Raw genomic sequence first — 13,697 nt, 5'->3', positions numbered from 1 at the left:
CAGGGCTTGCTGATGCCAACCCAGGCTCCCCGACCTTGGGGCATCAAGGGTGCAGGCAAGGTGGGCACCCGGAGTGCTCAGCCGCAGCCCCTCGCCCACCCTAACCCAGCTCTCTCTCTCTCGTCTGCCCTCCCCTCCCACCCTTCTCGGGGCTCATTCTGCCCCATCTCCCGGCTTCCCATGTGTCTCCCCCTTCTCCCATGTCTGTGCCGCCCCCCCGAGGTCGGAGCGGTGCCCCTGGGCCAGCCTGCTCCTCCCCTGCTCAGCGTGTGGAGCGGTCCCCAGCCCCCTGCTCAGCTCAGCCTCGGCCAGGAATGCCATGTTAGTCGTGCCCCCTGGGGGGGGTGGGGGCGGGCAAGGGCTAAGGAATGGGAGGGCAGTGCCCACGGTGGGGATTGGGGGGGATATGAGCCCAGTGCCCTGGAGAGTTTGTCCCCCCCCACACTGCTATGTGCTCTCTGGAGTTCAGCGCTGAGGTGGCTGAGGGCAGTGGGAGAGATGCCCTCCTCAAGGTGCTGCAGAGCTCGGCTCACCCTTCCCTCTGGTCCCTGTCCTTGCTCTGGCTTAATTTTCTACCCAGGCACAGCTGCAGACTTCCTGCTCTCCCCACCAACCTGAAGGCCCTAAGAATCTTAGGCCCTTACAATGTTTGAGCTATTAAAACCTTCAAATTAGAATGGTGGAACCTTAGAATAAACCATCAGACGCCTGAGAGTGTTAGAATAAAGGAAACACTCTGTGTCTCTCATGGAATCTGCCTTGAATTCCAGAGGCCTTGAATCTCACAATCAGAGCCAGTCATGGAGGAAGACAATTAACTTGAAGCACCCCAACCTAGCAGCTAAGATTCTTAAAAACCCTAGCTGTGTGAGAGTAGAAAGGCCTCGGGCCCAACCCTCCTACCAGGGCTGGAAGTCCACCTGAGTCACCCCAACCAGAGAGGGCACAGCTTCGTCAGACAGTCAGGGGGCCTGTGGAAGCAGCTGGTGCCATCATTGCAGAGCTCTGTGATGCTCAAGAAGCAGCGAGCTTCCTCTGCTTCCGGCTGCCACCTCCCTGTGCCCAGTCTGCTGAAGCAGCAGATCAAAGTGTAGACCTCAGACTCTGTCCGCCAAGTTGGTTTTGTGTCCCAGCTCCCTTGGCCCTGTCCAGCTGGGCACACTCCAGTCTCCTCATCTGTCAGTTGGGACACTGGTCCCCAGGCCTGTTTGTTGGAGTTGTTTTGATCACAGTCTGAAATAATCTATGTCAAGTGTTTGGTGGAGGGCCTGGCAGAGCATTGCTGGTTAATCAATGGCAGCTCTTAGTCCTGTGATTACAGCCTCTCTGGCTCTTGACTCCGCCTCTGGGGCTTCAGAGACAGGGTGCTTCCACCCCAACCGTGCCTGGCTCAACAACCCTGAGCCTCTGTTCCCAGGACAGGTCTTGGCCCCCTGCCTGCCCATCTTTCTGCCTCAGCCTCTGCCTGTTTCTGCAGCATATGGTGTCACCCTGCCCTGTCTGGAGCTGTGCCTATCTCTCCCCCGGGGATCCTGGGCTTGGGTCAGAGTGGGTTTCCATCCCTTGTTCCTCATGGGCTATAGCAGTTGTTGGGGGTGGAGATCAGTCCGTTGACCACGGCCTGTCTGCCTTTTGTCTCTGCAAGGAGGCCAGGGATGCGTAGGCTTGATTCTGACCCTAGCCACGATCCTTTTGCCCTGGGTTCTGAGCAACCACCAGGAGCTAGAGGTTCCTCCATGCCTCAGCCTGCCTGGGCTTGACCCCGTCTTCTCTGCAAGGATTTGTGCTGTGGTGTTCTCCACATTTCCTGCCTGTTCTTCCTGTCCGGGGATCTGTCTGTCTCATGCTCCTTCCTGTGGCGGTCATCTTTCTTTGTTCTTCCTCTCCTTCTCTCCCCAGCCTACTGTCTTGGGATCTCTGGGGATGTAGTTCTGACCTGTGTTTTTTTCCAAAGCTTCCAAGGTGCTTCTGTGCAAGCTGGGCCGAAGTTCCCCATGTTGTCTCTGCCTGCCCTGCTCCCCTCTCGTCTCTGCCTTCCTCACTCCTGCTTTCCAGTACGGTGCCTGCTTGTTCCCACCGTGTGTATCCGTCCCTCCCACCTCTCGTGGCCCCTGCTCTGACCCTGTGGTTCTGTTTTTGTCCTGTTTCTCCTTCAGTGCCTTGCCTCCTCTCTGCTTGGAAACACTCCTAAAATCCTGGAGTTTGGGGCCCTGCCAGTCCCCAAGCTGAGTAGAGGCCCGGGCTCCTGCCACCCTGCCCTGTAGAGTGTCACTCTGACAGACTTTCTGCTGCTGTTCCTCTCAGGGCCTCACTCTGGAGTTCCTGTGTGGTACTGCCTCTCCTGGCACTTACCTGGATGTCCGCTGTCCTGGCCATGACAGACCGCCGCTCCGTCCTCTTCCAGGCTCTCTTTGCCGTTTTCAACTCTGCGCAAGGCTTCGTCATCACTGCTGTGCACTGCTTCCTGCGCCGAGAGGTGCCTGGGCTTTTCTTGCTTGCCCAGACCGTGCTAGGCTCTGGCTTCTCCCCACTGTGTAGCACAGGGTGACCAGGGTGCTTCGGGCCCTTGGTCTGGGCACTTCTAGCTTGGGCAGCTTTGAAGGCCTGGGCCTTCTTTGTTTATTTTTTATTTATTTTATTTTTTTTTTGGTTTTTCGAGACAGGGTTTCTCTGTGGCTTTGGAGCCTGTCCAGGCTGGTCTCGAACTCACAGAGATCCACCTGCCTCTGCCTCCCGAGTGCTGGGATTAAAGGCGTGCGCCACCATTGCCCGGCTCTGGGCCTTCTTTAGCTCCTTCTCTCTGCCATCCTAGTCCAGGTGGCATCACCTTCAGGCTCGATGCTTGTCTGTCCTTCTACTCCTGCTCTGGGTACCCAGGGTGGGAGACCTTGCCCACTATGGTGGGGGTATTATGGAGGCCTCGGGCCCAGCAGGTGCTTCCTGTTCCAGGTCCAGGATGTGGTGAAGTGCCAGATGGGCGTGTGCCGGGCTGATGAGAGTGAAGACTCCCCTGACTCATGCAAGAACGGGCAGCTGCAGATCCTGGTGAGGGAGCAGACCCTTCCTGCCATAAGCGCTTCACCATCTGCACCCACCTGAGACAGGAACGGGGGAAGAGCCGGGGCTCTGCCATTGACTACAGGGTGGCACCGGACAAACCCTTTCCTCATTCAGCTTCCTCCCTACAGTTTGAGGCTCTGTTGGGTGGCACCCAAGGAGGATTGAGGAGCCGGGTGGGGGAGGGGCCCGAGCCTCTCCCACTCTGACGCGTCTCTCCCCCCTCTGCCAACCTGCTCTCTCCCTCTCGACTTATAGTCAGACTTTGAAAAGGATGTGGACCTGGCTTGTCAGACAGGTGAGTCTGTCAGGTGGAGCTCAGAAGCCCTAGGCATGGCTAAGACAGGAGCCCCACACTCTGTCATAGCAACCCTGATGGGGACCAGGCTACCAGTGTCCTGCTTTGACATTAGGCAGGGGCAGGTTAGATTTTCATCTGTGAAGGCCAGTTACTACTTGCCTCTGGGCAAAAATTCTCCCTTCCCTATGCCTCAGCTATATGCTTACAAAGGAGAGAACAGGACTGTCTCGGGGCCGGTGGAAGGCCTAGGGCCTACGTGAATTAGGGGACATCAAGTTTACGGTAGGGGCCTTGGCGAATGTCGGCTGCTACATTCTCCCATCACTTGAGTGACTTTTACCGGCATCTCGTTGCAGTCCTTTCTCTAAGATGGTGTATGCTTCCTGGGAAACAGGGAAGAGCAAAGGTGCCTTGACAGCCTCGGGGTGTGGAGTGGAAGTTAGGTCATGTACCATGGCACTCATGGGAACTCAGCCTTAGCTTTCCTCCCTCCATCCCTTGGGCCTATGAGCCAGTTGTCTTCCTGGTCCCTCTTGTACACGAGTACCAGCCACCTCCCGAGAACTCAGTTTCCCTCACTGCCCAAGCTCTGAAGCTTAGGACCCACCCAGACCCGGGCAAGAGCGTCCCAGGGTCTCGTCCTTAGAGCCTTGCTTTCCTTCCCACTTCTGTCCCCAGTTCTGTTCAAGGAGGTCAACACTTGCAACCCATCTACCATCACTGGTACTCTGTCCCGCCTGTCCCTGGATGAGGATGAGGAGCCCAAGTCTTGTCTCGTGGGTCCTGAGGGTGGTCTCAGCTTCTCGCCACTGCCTGGGAACATCCTAGTGCCCATGGCAGCCTCACCAGGTCTCGGGGAGCCACCACCCCCTCAAGAGACCAACCCTGTGTACATGTGCGGGGAGGGTGGTCTGAGGCAGTTGGACCTTACGTGGCTACGGCCGAGCGAGCCAGGCTCTGAGGGCGATTACATGGTGCTGCCCCGGCGGACTTTGAGCCTGCAGCCTGGTGGTGGGGGCACAGGGGGTGAGGAGGCCTCAAGGGCCCGGCCTGAAGGGACCCCTCGGCGGGCTGCCAAGACACTGGCCCACACTGAAGGCTACCCCAGCTTCCTGTCTGTGGAGCACTCAGGTCTAGGGCTGGGCCCTGCCTATGGGTCTCTCCAGAACCCATATGGGATGACCTTCCAACCACCTCCGCCGACACCCAGCGCCCGCCCAGTACCTGAGCCAGGGGAACGCAGCCGGACCATGCCCCGAACGGTGCCTGGCTCCACCATGAAGCTGGGCTCCCTTGAGGTGAGAGGGCTGTGGAGAGTGGGGAGGGAGTCTACCTACTGTATACCTGAGACCATGTCTGAGTCATAGACCACAGCCAGGAAGGGACAGCTGTCATCATACCCCAGAGCATCACTGGGCTCATACTGAATGCATCCCTCCTTCTACTGGGGCCCACAGAGCTCCGCACCAAGGACACTCTGGAGTGTCTGAATACCTCAGATAGGTGAAGCGTCATGAACTCACTCACTAGTGCTCTGGTACCCACTCTGGGGTGACTGGTCAGGATGAACCCTTTATTAAAGCAGCTGTGACTTAGATGCCCAATTGGTAAGGAGGAGACTGAGCCTGGGCCTCTGCGGCACATGGATATGAGTCTGGTCTGGACTTTCTGACCGACAGCGGGATGCTGAACACAGTGCACAGTCTCTCTGAGCTCCGGCCTTCTTGTGTGTAAAGTGGGGTCACCACGGAGACCTCTGTTATTGTTTGGAGGATGAGATGACACAAAGCCTTTTAGTGTGGAATAAGTAGAAAGTGCTGGGAAACTGGAAGATGCTGTTATCGCAGAAATTGGCTCTGGGTGCTGCCCTTGACCTCTGACGTTTCCTCTGGACTGCCCCCTGCAGATCATCCCCGGGAACGCGCAGATTAGTAGAAACCCCAAGTAGAACTCTAGGACATTCTAGAACTCTAATTGGAGGGACGAGGGGGATGTGGATGAGGAAAGAGGTTGGAGCTGCGGCGTATACACAATTAGCGGCTTGTGTCTAGCCTGGAAAAGTTGCTTTCTGTCCTCTGCACAGAGACAGTTAAGTTAGCAGCTAGAGAGGTCACAAGTTTAGATTTGTGCCTAAAATGTTCCTTGAACATTTGGTGCCAGCTCCTGCCACAGATGGCAACAAAACAGGAAGGCGTTAACAAAGACAGAGAAGACGACAAAGACAGAAAAGATGGCATCAGTGGTGGGGAGGCAGTGTGCTTAGCACTGGGGTAGGTTTTGTTCTGTGGGCACCTGCCCGTGGTTGGACCACTGGAGAGGGGCCCATGCTAGGCTTCTGGTGTGGGAGGTAGTAATAAATGTGGCAGGAGCTTGAAGGGTCAAAGATGCTGTCCAGAATAATGTGGTCCAGTGGAGGTGCAGGTTGGGTCAGCCTGCACCTCTGGAGCACTGTGGGTAGGGAGAGCAGAGCTGTCACCTGTAGAAAGAGAGTTTTGGCTAGGGGTGGACAAGGTTTAGTGATGGTGGAGACAGAGAAGCTGGGAAGGAAGGAGGGAAATCAAGAGAGCAGAGTCAGGGGTGGTCTTAGGAAACCTACATCATGGTCTTGGCATCACCTCCGAGAGTCTGGGCCCAAGTAGCCAGTCCCTCTTCCTTCCCTTCCTGGGTCTCAGTTTCCCCATCTCCCTGTGACAATTGGCCTGGCTCTCATGTGTCCTCCCAATCTCAGCATTCTAAGACTCCGAGGTCTCCTTGGGTAGCATTGGATGTCACTGAGCTTGTTGGGACCTTGATGGTGGTCTTGGCTTGGTGAGGCCAGAAGAGTATGAGGAAGCAAGGAGTCAAAAGAAGCAAGGCAGGGGCAGATAGGCTCGGCCAGAGGAGGCCAACATTCTCTTTGCAAGTGCAGGATTCCAAGGAGAAGGGAGGCGGCATGGAGCAGGAGAGGAGGCTAGAATCCAGGGCACAGAACAAGCACAGGCTGTATGATCCTACATAGTAGTGTCCCTGCCTCTTCACAGCTGACCTGTATTTGCATCTGTGTGTGTGTGTGTGTGTGTGTGTGTGTGTGTGTGCGCGCGCGCGCGCGCTCCCAATAGCACATCTCAGTACATATATGCACTGAGATCTCCGCTGCTGGGCTGTGACCCCAAGGGCTAGCTTATAACAGCTCTCAACTCTAGGGTCTGGGTGGGGGGGCGTGCCATAGAGTCCTGGGACCCACGGGTCCTTGGGCAAAGCTCCTCTCTCATGGCTTGTTTGTTGCTCCATAGCGAAAGAAGCTTCGGTATTCAGACTTGGACTTTGAGGTGAGTGCGGGTGCTGGCAGGGGGTGTGTCCCCAGAAGGTCACATCCTAAAAGTACCCCAAGCCCCATTGCAGAGCCCAATCCTGGGTCACCAAGCCTCTGGATTCCCTGGGATCTCATCCGCTATCCTGCTCACACCCATTACTCTGGGGCAGAAAGGGGGAGGCAGGGAGGGAGAGAGGGGAGGGAAGGAATGAAGGAAGGAAGGAAAGGAGGGAGGGAGAAAAGGAAGGAAGGAACAAACGAACACACACTAGCCTTGCCCCAGGGGGGGCAGCAGACCCAGGGCAGAGGGGACTGAGTGTGTCTACAGTGCTGCCCAGAGGAGCACTCCTCTGACACCAAGTGGCCCCTAGAAGGTGATGCACACCCGGAAACGGCACTCGGAACTCTACCACGAGCTCAACCAGAAGTTCCACACTTTTGACCGCTATCGTAGCCAGTCCTCAGCCAAGGTGAGGACTCCTGTGTGGCCACCCCTGCCCACAGCACCAAATGCATGATTCCTGAGGTGGTTCCCTGACACACAGTCCCTGTTGGGAGAGGGAGAGTCGAGTGTGTCTTTGGGTAGAGTGGTACAGGTATTGCTGAAGTGCTCCTGGGCTGGGGGGTGAGGTGGGCTCTGAGGGCTCCTGCCCTGCTCTCCTCACTTGCCTGGGGAACCACAGCTTGCCTCTCACCAAGGGCCTGCCTGCCTTCCTACCATAAGCAGCAGTTCTAGGGTTGCATGGAGGTGGGAAGGTGCCACAGAGAGCAAACAGGGTCCCCCACAATTGTAAAAGGAGGGTGCACAGATGGGAGACATGGCCTCAGGAACAACCACTGCAGTAGCAGCCAGTGAGGGTCAGAGGCCTAGCAATTGCATCTGACTCTGCCTGACACCTGGTCATTCAGGGACTCTGGGCAGCCTCAGCTCTCCTGGGGCATGCTTGGTTTGCCCTGTACAGTGGATGCCAGGGTACCACAGGCTCACCCTGCTCCCTCCACAGGAGAAGCCGAGCCCTGGGGAACGTCCTAGCCTGTCCCAGCACAGAAGACATCAGAGCTGGAGTACCTTCAAATCCATGACACTAGGCTCACTGCCCCCGAAGCCCCGAGAACGGCTGGCCCTGCACCGGGCAGCAGCGTGGGAGCCCACAGAACCGCCAGACGGCGACTTCCAGACAGAGGTGTGAGTGCCACGCCGGACTGCCCACTGCACAGAAATATATATCTATTTTCACACTCCACTTTGGAACTACCAGGAGCCAGCGCCCCTCCCCCTCCCGAGGCTGGGCAGGAGGTGCAGAGGACTCAGCCTGGCTGGGGGTAGCCAGACTGGCAGGACCTGAGGGGCCAGGGCCCCTCTTTGTTCTCAGAGGTCCCTCAGCCACCCACTGGAGCCTCTTCTTTGCCCCAGCCTGTCTGTCCCTGTCCTGGGCTGGGGAGGGGGGAGGGAAACTTTGTTGGGAATAAACTTCACTCTGTGGATTTGGCTGCTGTGCAAGTTTGCTGCCCCTAAGCAAAGCCCAGACCTGGGACCCCAACTTTGTCCCTCTAGCTCCTTAGTTGTCTAATGGGGTCAGACCAAACCTGACTGAGAGGGGCTAGCTGCATGCTGAGCCTGACCCTGACCCTGACCCTTGCTCCCTTTGTACACAGCCCTTACCTGATCTAGGCAATGTGGAATGGACACCCTGTGACTGAGTGATTGTCCCAGTCATGGGTACCTTTCACTGGGGCAGAGCCCAGGCTGCCTGCACTGGGTTACTGTCAGGGGACAGAATCTTGGGTGAGTGTTAGGAATACTGCACACATGTCCCCAATTCTTCGAAGTATCCTTGCTGGAAAGTTTGCACATTTAGTGGTTACAAAATGAAGTTAAGAGATTGGAAGCGATGTGCTCAGGAACCACGGTCTAAGACAGAACCTGTGCTCACACCCAGGCCTGGTGAAGGTAGCATTTGAGCTCAGCTCTTTGGGACTAGACCATGGCTGCAGCTGTGAGGAACCAGAATAGGGCGGAGCCTCTGGTGTGGTATGGGGCTGAGGGTGAAAAAGCAAGGCTGGCTTGGTGGTGGAGAGCACGGCTCAGGCTCATGGCTGGATTGTATTCTTCACGTGTCTGAGTTCCTGGGCACCAGGACAAGGGGGCATGGGACCAGCATATGGAAGGTCTCATGGTGCATGCTCTGATTCGTCCAGGCAGGCAGCAGCTAAAGATGTGGCAGGGGCTACAGGCATGGCTAGCTACCCTGGTCAGTTGGTAACATGATCACCTGTGGACCCCCTGGGGCCCTTGGGGGAACCGAGGGAGCTGCTGTGGGAATTTGGATGGGAAGACAGGAAGAAAGGACTGCCCACCTGGTGTGTTAGCACAGCTGATGGCCACAAACTGGCTGGGGGAGAGGGTGTGGACCACTTTTCTGATTTTGCAGACTTCAGCAAAGGCTTCTCGATCCCGCTGGAATCTTGTCTGAAGCAGGCCCTAGTCAGAGGAGGCATGGGAACAGAGTCCTCCCAGGACTGTGCTCCTAACCCTGCCTTTCCTGTCCCCTTCCCAGTTACACAAAGTGTTCACTGGGGTACTGAGTTCCAGGCAAGCGTTTAAATTCCTTGTTTTATAGATGAAGAAATCGAGGCTCAGCGAGTTGGAACTTTCCCCAACTCCCCCAGCTTACCAGGGATACTGGGTTTGATCCCTGGCCACCAAGGGAGGTGGGGAGGGGGGAAAAGCCCAGCCTCTCACAGCTTGTGAGTGACTAGTTGGGATGTGGTGGAAAGGACGTAGAACCTAGTACAGCCCGCTAGGCACAGGGAACTTTGCTCACTCAGGAATACAAGGACAGACGTGGGTGTATGATGCTGGCCGTGGGTGATGGGCTGAGTCTCGGAGCGCCTCATTCCCTCCCTGCTTGCTCCATTTCTCTTAGGCAGCTTTTCTTATCTCCTGGGCCAAACAAGGCCTCCCCCTGCCATTACTCTGCCTTGGCCCCAAAGAGGAAGACATTTTTTTTTCTCTTGAATTTCAATTAGAAAATGTCCAAGGAAGGAAAAATTTTGATTGGTCCCAGGTACTGTGATTGACAGCTCCTTCAGGAGCCCTGGTGAGAGAAACTAGTCTCAAAATGGGGGGAGGGGATGTTTGTTCCTAGAAGGGTGTGGTAGGGTTGCACAAACAAATTCTTGTGTCTGTACCAGCAGATCCCACTTCACATCCTTGCCAGTCCTTCCTCAGCTGCCCCCTGCCACCTCTAATGGATTTCTTATTGTCTTTCCCTCTGCTCCAGTTCCTTCCTTTCCAGCCCTGGGCTGAACCAGCTGTCACCTCCTGTGGGCTCTCTCAGGCTGACCTGTGAGGCACCCCTCCCGCCTCAGGGCTTGCTTTCTTATTGAAATTGGGTCCACCTTGCTGACTCTGCTCCTTCAGCAGTCACAGCTGCCAGCAGAGGCTCCTGGCCTCTTTAAGACCTACTAGGTCCATGGTCAGGTCTATGCTAGGTTGGGGCTGCCTGACCACCAGTCCCTTCTTTCACAAGCACTGGCCTGCCTTATGACCTTGGGCAGGTGGCTGAATTTCCTTTGTTTTGAAGGGAGAGACTTGGGACTGAACCCAGAGCTTTTAGGCCTGTTGCCACTCAAACCAATTGCCCGGTCAGAGTTGAGCTCCCATCCTCGATAGGCCCTGATAGTCTCTTTGCACTGACTTCTAACACTCTGCATGTCTTTCCTGGACTTGAATTTCCCGTCATCACTTGCGTTCTTTGCCTCCAGTCTCCAGTTCTTCGCATTCATGGCAACACGGATCTGGCAGCCCGTTGTCCAGCACTAATGCCATGTGTGGTCTGAGAATCAGCCTAGAAGGCAAAGCCCTCAGGGACGTGGCTGTTTCCCATCTCTCCTGACCTTTCTCTCACCTCCATGCTTTTCCTTCCACCTATGCTCCTGCCTACTAAATTGGCCAACTCCATCCTTCTTGTCTGTGATGCTGACGCTGTCCCTGAGTCCCTGGGCTCAGCAAACACCACTCATTGGGTCCCGACAGCTGTGTGCACTGTTACTGTTGCCATGATCACACAGAATGGCTACCATGTTTCACCTGCTTCAGGCATGCGCACTCAGTCAAGGAACAGAAAGAAGACCTCAGCAGACTTTTAAGAGGATGGAATTTGTGGGCTGTGGTGGCGTATGCCTTTTATCCCAGTGCTCAGGAGGCAGAGGCAGGAGGGTCTCTGTGAGTTTGAGGCCAGCCTGGCCTACAGAGCAAGTTATAGGACAGCTGGGACTACACAGAGGAACTGCATTTTGAAAAACCAAAAACAGTAAACAAAAAAGAGGACGGAATTCATAGAGCTTGCTGAGCTCAGCTCTCATCTACCCTACAGCTTTCGAAAGGGACCAAACCCAGACCCTGTGTGTATTAGACAAGTATTCTAAAATGGGCAAGGGTTGTGGCTCAGTGTAGAGTGGTGGGAGGTGGGAGTGAGGAGGGAGGTTGGGGGATGTTTTATAGGTAGGAAGTGCTCCTTTAGCTGTCCTTGGCCCTCTGGGATCTCCACTACCCTCCCCACCCCCCATGGGGTGCTGCCCGTGTGCTGAAAGGAAGACCTAGGTCAAGCCAGACAGGCCAGTGGTACCAGTCTCCTTACCTTGTGGATGTGGGGCTCCTAGAGCAGACAACATGCCTTCTTCTACCCAGAGAGGCCCTGGAAATGATACATCCTGTTTAAAATGTTCAGATAACAGTTCAAAGAATGTTTTGTTTTTTTTTTTTAAAGGTAAACCAGGCATGGTGGCTCACACCTGTAATCCCCCCCACAGGAGGCCGATACAAGATTACCATGAGTTTGAGGGCAGCCTGGACTAAAAAAAAAAAAAAATGAAATTCTGTCTGAAAAGACAAAGTCTTAAAAGTGGAGAGTACCTGTATATTTAACACAATATATTAAAATTATAATTTTTTTGAGACATAGTTTCAGGTAGCTCAGGCTGGTCTCAAAATTGCTAAAAGACTTTGAACTCTTGATCTTTCTGATCCTTGTCTTCATCTTCCAAGTGATAGAATTACAGCTATGTGCCATTATAATGTGCTTGAACATCGTTTTTTTTAAAAAAATAGGATTAATATAAAAATTACCAAGAAAGTTTGCTTTTATTTATTTACTTTTAGTCAGAACGGGGTTTTGCTAGGTAGCCCAGACTGATCTTGAACTCACAATCCGCACACACCTCACGTATTCTTTTTCACTCTTGGGTTCCCGTGTGTATTTGTCGCACATCTCAATGCCATCATACACATTGCTCACTCAGTACCCACAGGTGGCTGGCGTCCTTCACGTGGCACAGCCTAGCATAGGCAGAATAGAGACCATACCTTTGGGCAAGTCCATATAGCATCCTCTGAAAAGGAAGAACCGTACTGTGGCGTGCCCCACTGGGACCAGGGAGGCACCCAGGAAATGATGTAGAATAATTCCCTGGCACAGTGCCGGCTTGAAGGAGGTCCCAAGTCAGTGTTCATTGAACTTGGTGTCCTGGGGTCTGGGTAGGGGCAGAGGTGGTGGGGGGAGGTAGGAGAGAGTCCCAAGGACACCTGTGGGCTGGGATCTGACTGCCTCGGAGGGCAAGAAAGGATACCTTTTCCCCAGCCCTTACCCTGTCTTTCATCTGAAACTTCAGATCCTGGAAGAAAGCAAACAAGTTGGGGCTGGTGTTTGAATGCACACATTAAAACTCAATTGGGTTTAATTTTCTTTCATTAGGTACCAATTAAAAGGAAATTAAGTGGCCTGAGGGAAGACCCATGGCAGTTGCTGCTGACTTCTGCCTCTGGCCTCCTTTTACTCTGGGCTCCCTCATGCCCATGCTGGCTACTTCATGGCCATGTTGGGGTTTTCTAAAGCTAGTCCGCAGTACCTCCATATTCTTCTTCTTGCTCCCTTCGGGCCACCTGCTCCAGTAAGATCACTAACCTCTGAATTCCTGAAGACGCATGCTCAATGTGTAGGGCAAGAGGAGTTCCACTGAGGGCTTGGGACTGGAGTGGGAAGGAAGACAAGGAAGATGTGAACAGAGGCCCAACATGATGACATTGTGTATTAACGGGGTTCTCTGGGTGGGTGGGAAAAGAGTGAGGGTGTCTTCAGAGGGACCAGCAAGGAAGCCATCCACAGGAGGGAGACTCTCTGGGGATTGCCGCTGAGGAGAAAGGAGGTCTCTCTGTGTGTCCCTGTGGATATGGTGAGGAAGGGAGTGAGGGCTCTAGGGTCTCTCTCTTACCTACCAGGCCACTGGCTTAGGAGCCCAAGAAGACCTCGTTCAGGGCCTGGAGAGATGGCTCAGAGGTCAAGAGCACTGGCTGCCCTTCCAAGGTCCACAGAGTTCAATTCTCAGCAACCACATGGAGATTCACAACCGCCTATAATGAGATCTGGTGCCCTCTTCTGGCCTGCAGGGATGCATGCAAGCAGAACACTGTATACACAATAAATAAATCTAAAAACAAACAAACAAAAAAACCTGCTTTGGGAAAGACAGTCATGAATTTGGCCTTGGACATGTTAACTTTGACATACTTAAGGGGAGACATCAGGAGACAGTAGGCGGTTGGACTCACAGGGCTAGAGACAGTGACGTGGTTGGAGTGGGTTGCTGAGCAAGCGGGAGGGGAAGAAACAAAAGCGCTGTACACAGTTCTTGATGCAAAGCTTCGAAAAGGGGAGAGAAACTCAGGGCCTTCTGTAGACGCTGAAGGTGAATTCTCTGGAGAGGGTGTTGTTCCCCCACCCCCAACTCCCTGTCAGGTCCTACACAATGAGAAATAACCAGCCCTACCACGCTGAGGCAGGGTCCTGAAACCCAGTAATGGGGCTCACCACAGAGATCGATTTAAGCTCATTGGTTGGGCTGCAGGCCAGCTACAGTTCCCGGAGCGGGGAGAAAGGGCATGCTGTGGGTGGGGGCCACTGACAAAGCCTGGGGTCTAAAGCTTGTGAGAGGAGAGTGCTGGGCCCTGTGAGGAGGCTCCTAGGCACGAGGAGGAGGAACAAGTTC

General features: G+C 54.5%; 1 protein-coding gene across 10 annotated transcripts in view; it reads left to right on the top strand.

Moving 5' to 3' along the window:
• The window catches only part of Adgrb2 (adhesion G protein-coupled receptor B2), a 37,554-nt gene extending 29,419 nt beyond the window's left edge, over window positions 1-8,135 (top strand). For 4 of the 10 annotated variants that reach the window (XM_041651497.1, XM_041651502.1, XM_041651496.1 and 1 more), the window contains 8 exons: window positions 223-321; window positions 2,305-2,476; window positions 2,950-3,045; window positions 3,316-3,355; window positions 4,037-4,656; window positions 6,631-6,666; window positions 7,022-7,120; window positions 7,655-8,135. In XM_041651497.1, coding sequence (XP_041507431.1) covers window positions 223-321; window positions 2,305-2,476; window positions 2,950-3,045; window positions 3,316-3,355; window positions 4,037-4,656; window positions 6,631-6,666; window positions 7,022-7,120; window positions 7,655-7,840 — 1,348 coding nt within the window. In that variant the 3' untranslated portion in view covers window positions 7,841-8,135. The remainder of the gene's footprint in view (window positions 1-222; window positions 322-2,304; window positions 2,477-2,949; window positions 3,046-3,315; window positions 3,356-4,036; window positions 4,657-6,630; window positions 6,667-7,021; window positions 7,121-7,654) is intronic. The other 6 variants (XM_041651499.1, XM_041651495.1, XM_041651498.1 and 3 more) reach the window with 3 other exon arrangements.
• Window positions 8,136-13,697: the final 5,562 nt, after the last annotated feature.

The sequence above is a fragment of the Microtus oregoni genome, unplaced genomic scaffold (genome assembly GCF_018167655.1).
Source record: "Microtus oregoni isolate MIOR12 unplaced genomic scaffold, Mior012 000005F_ref0000423, whole genome shotgun sequence".
In the NCBI taxonomy this organism is placed as follows: Eukaryota; Metazoa; Chordata; class Mammalia; order Rodentia; family Cricetidae; genus Microtus; species Microtus oregoni.
This window is presented reverse-complemented; position numbering and strand designations above follow the sequence as displayed.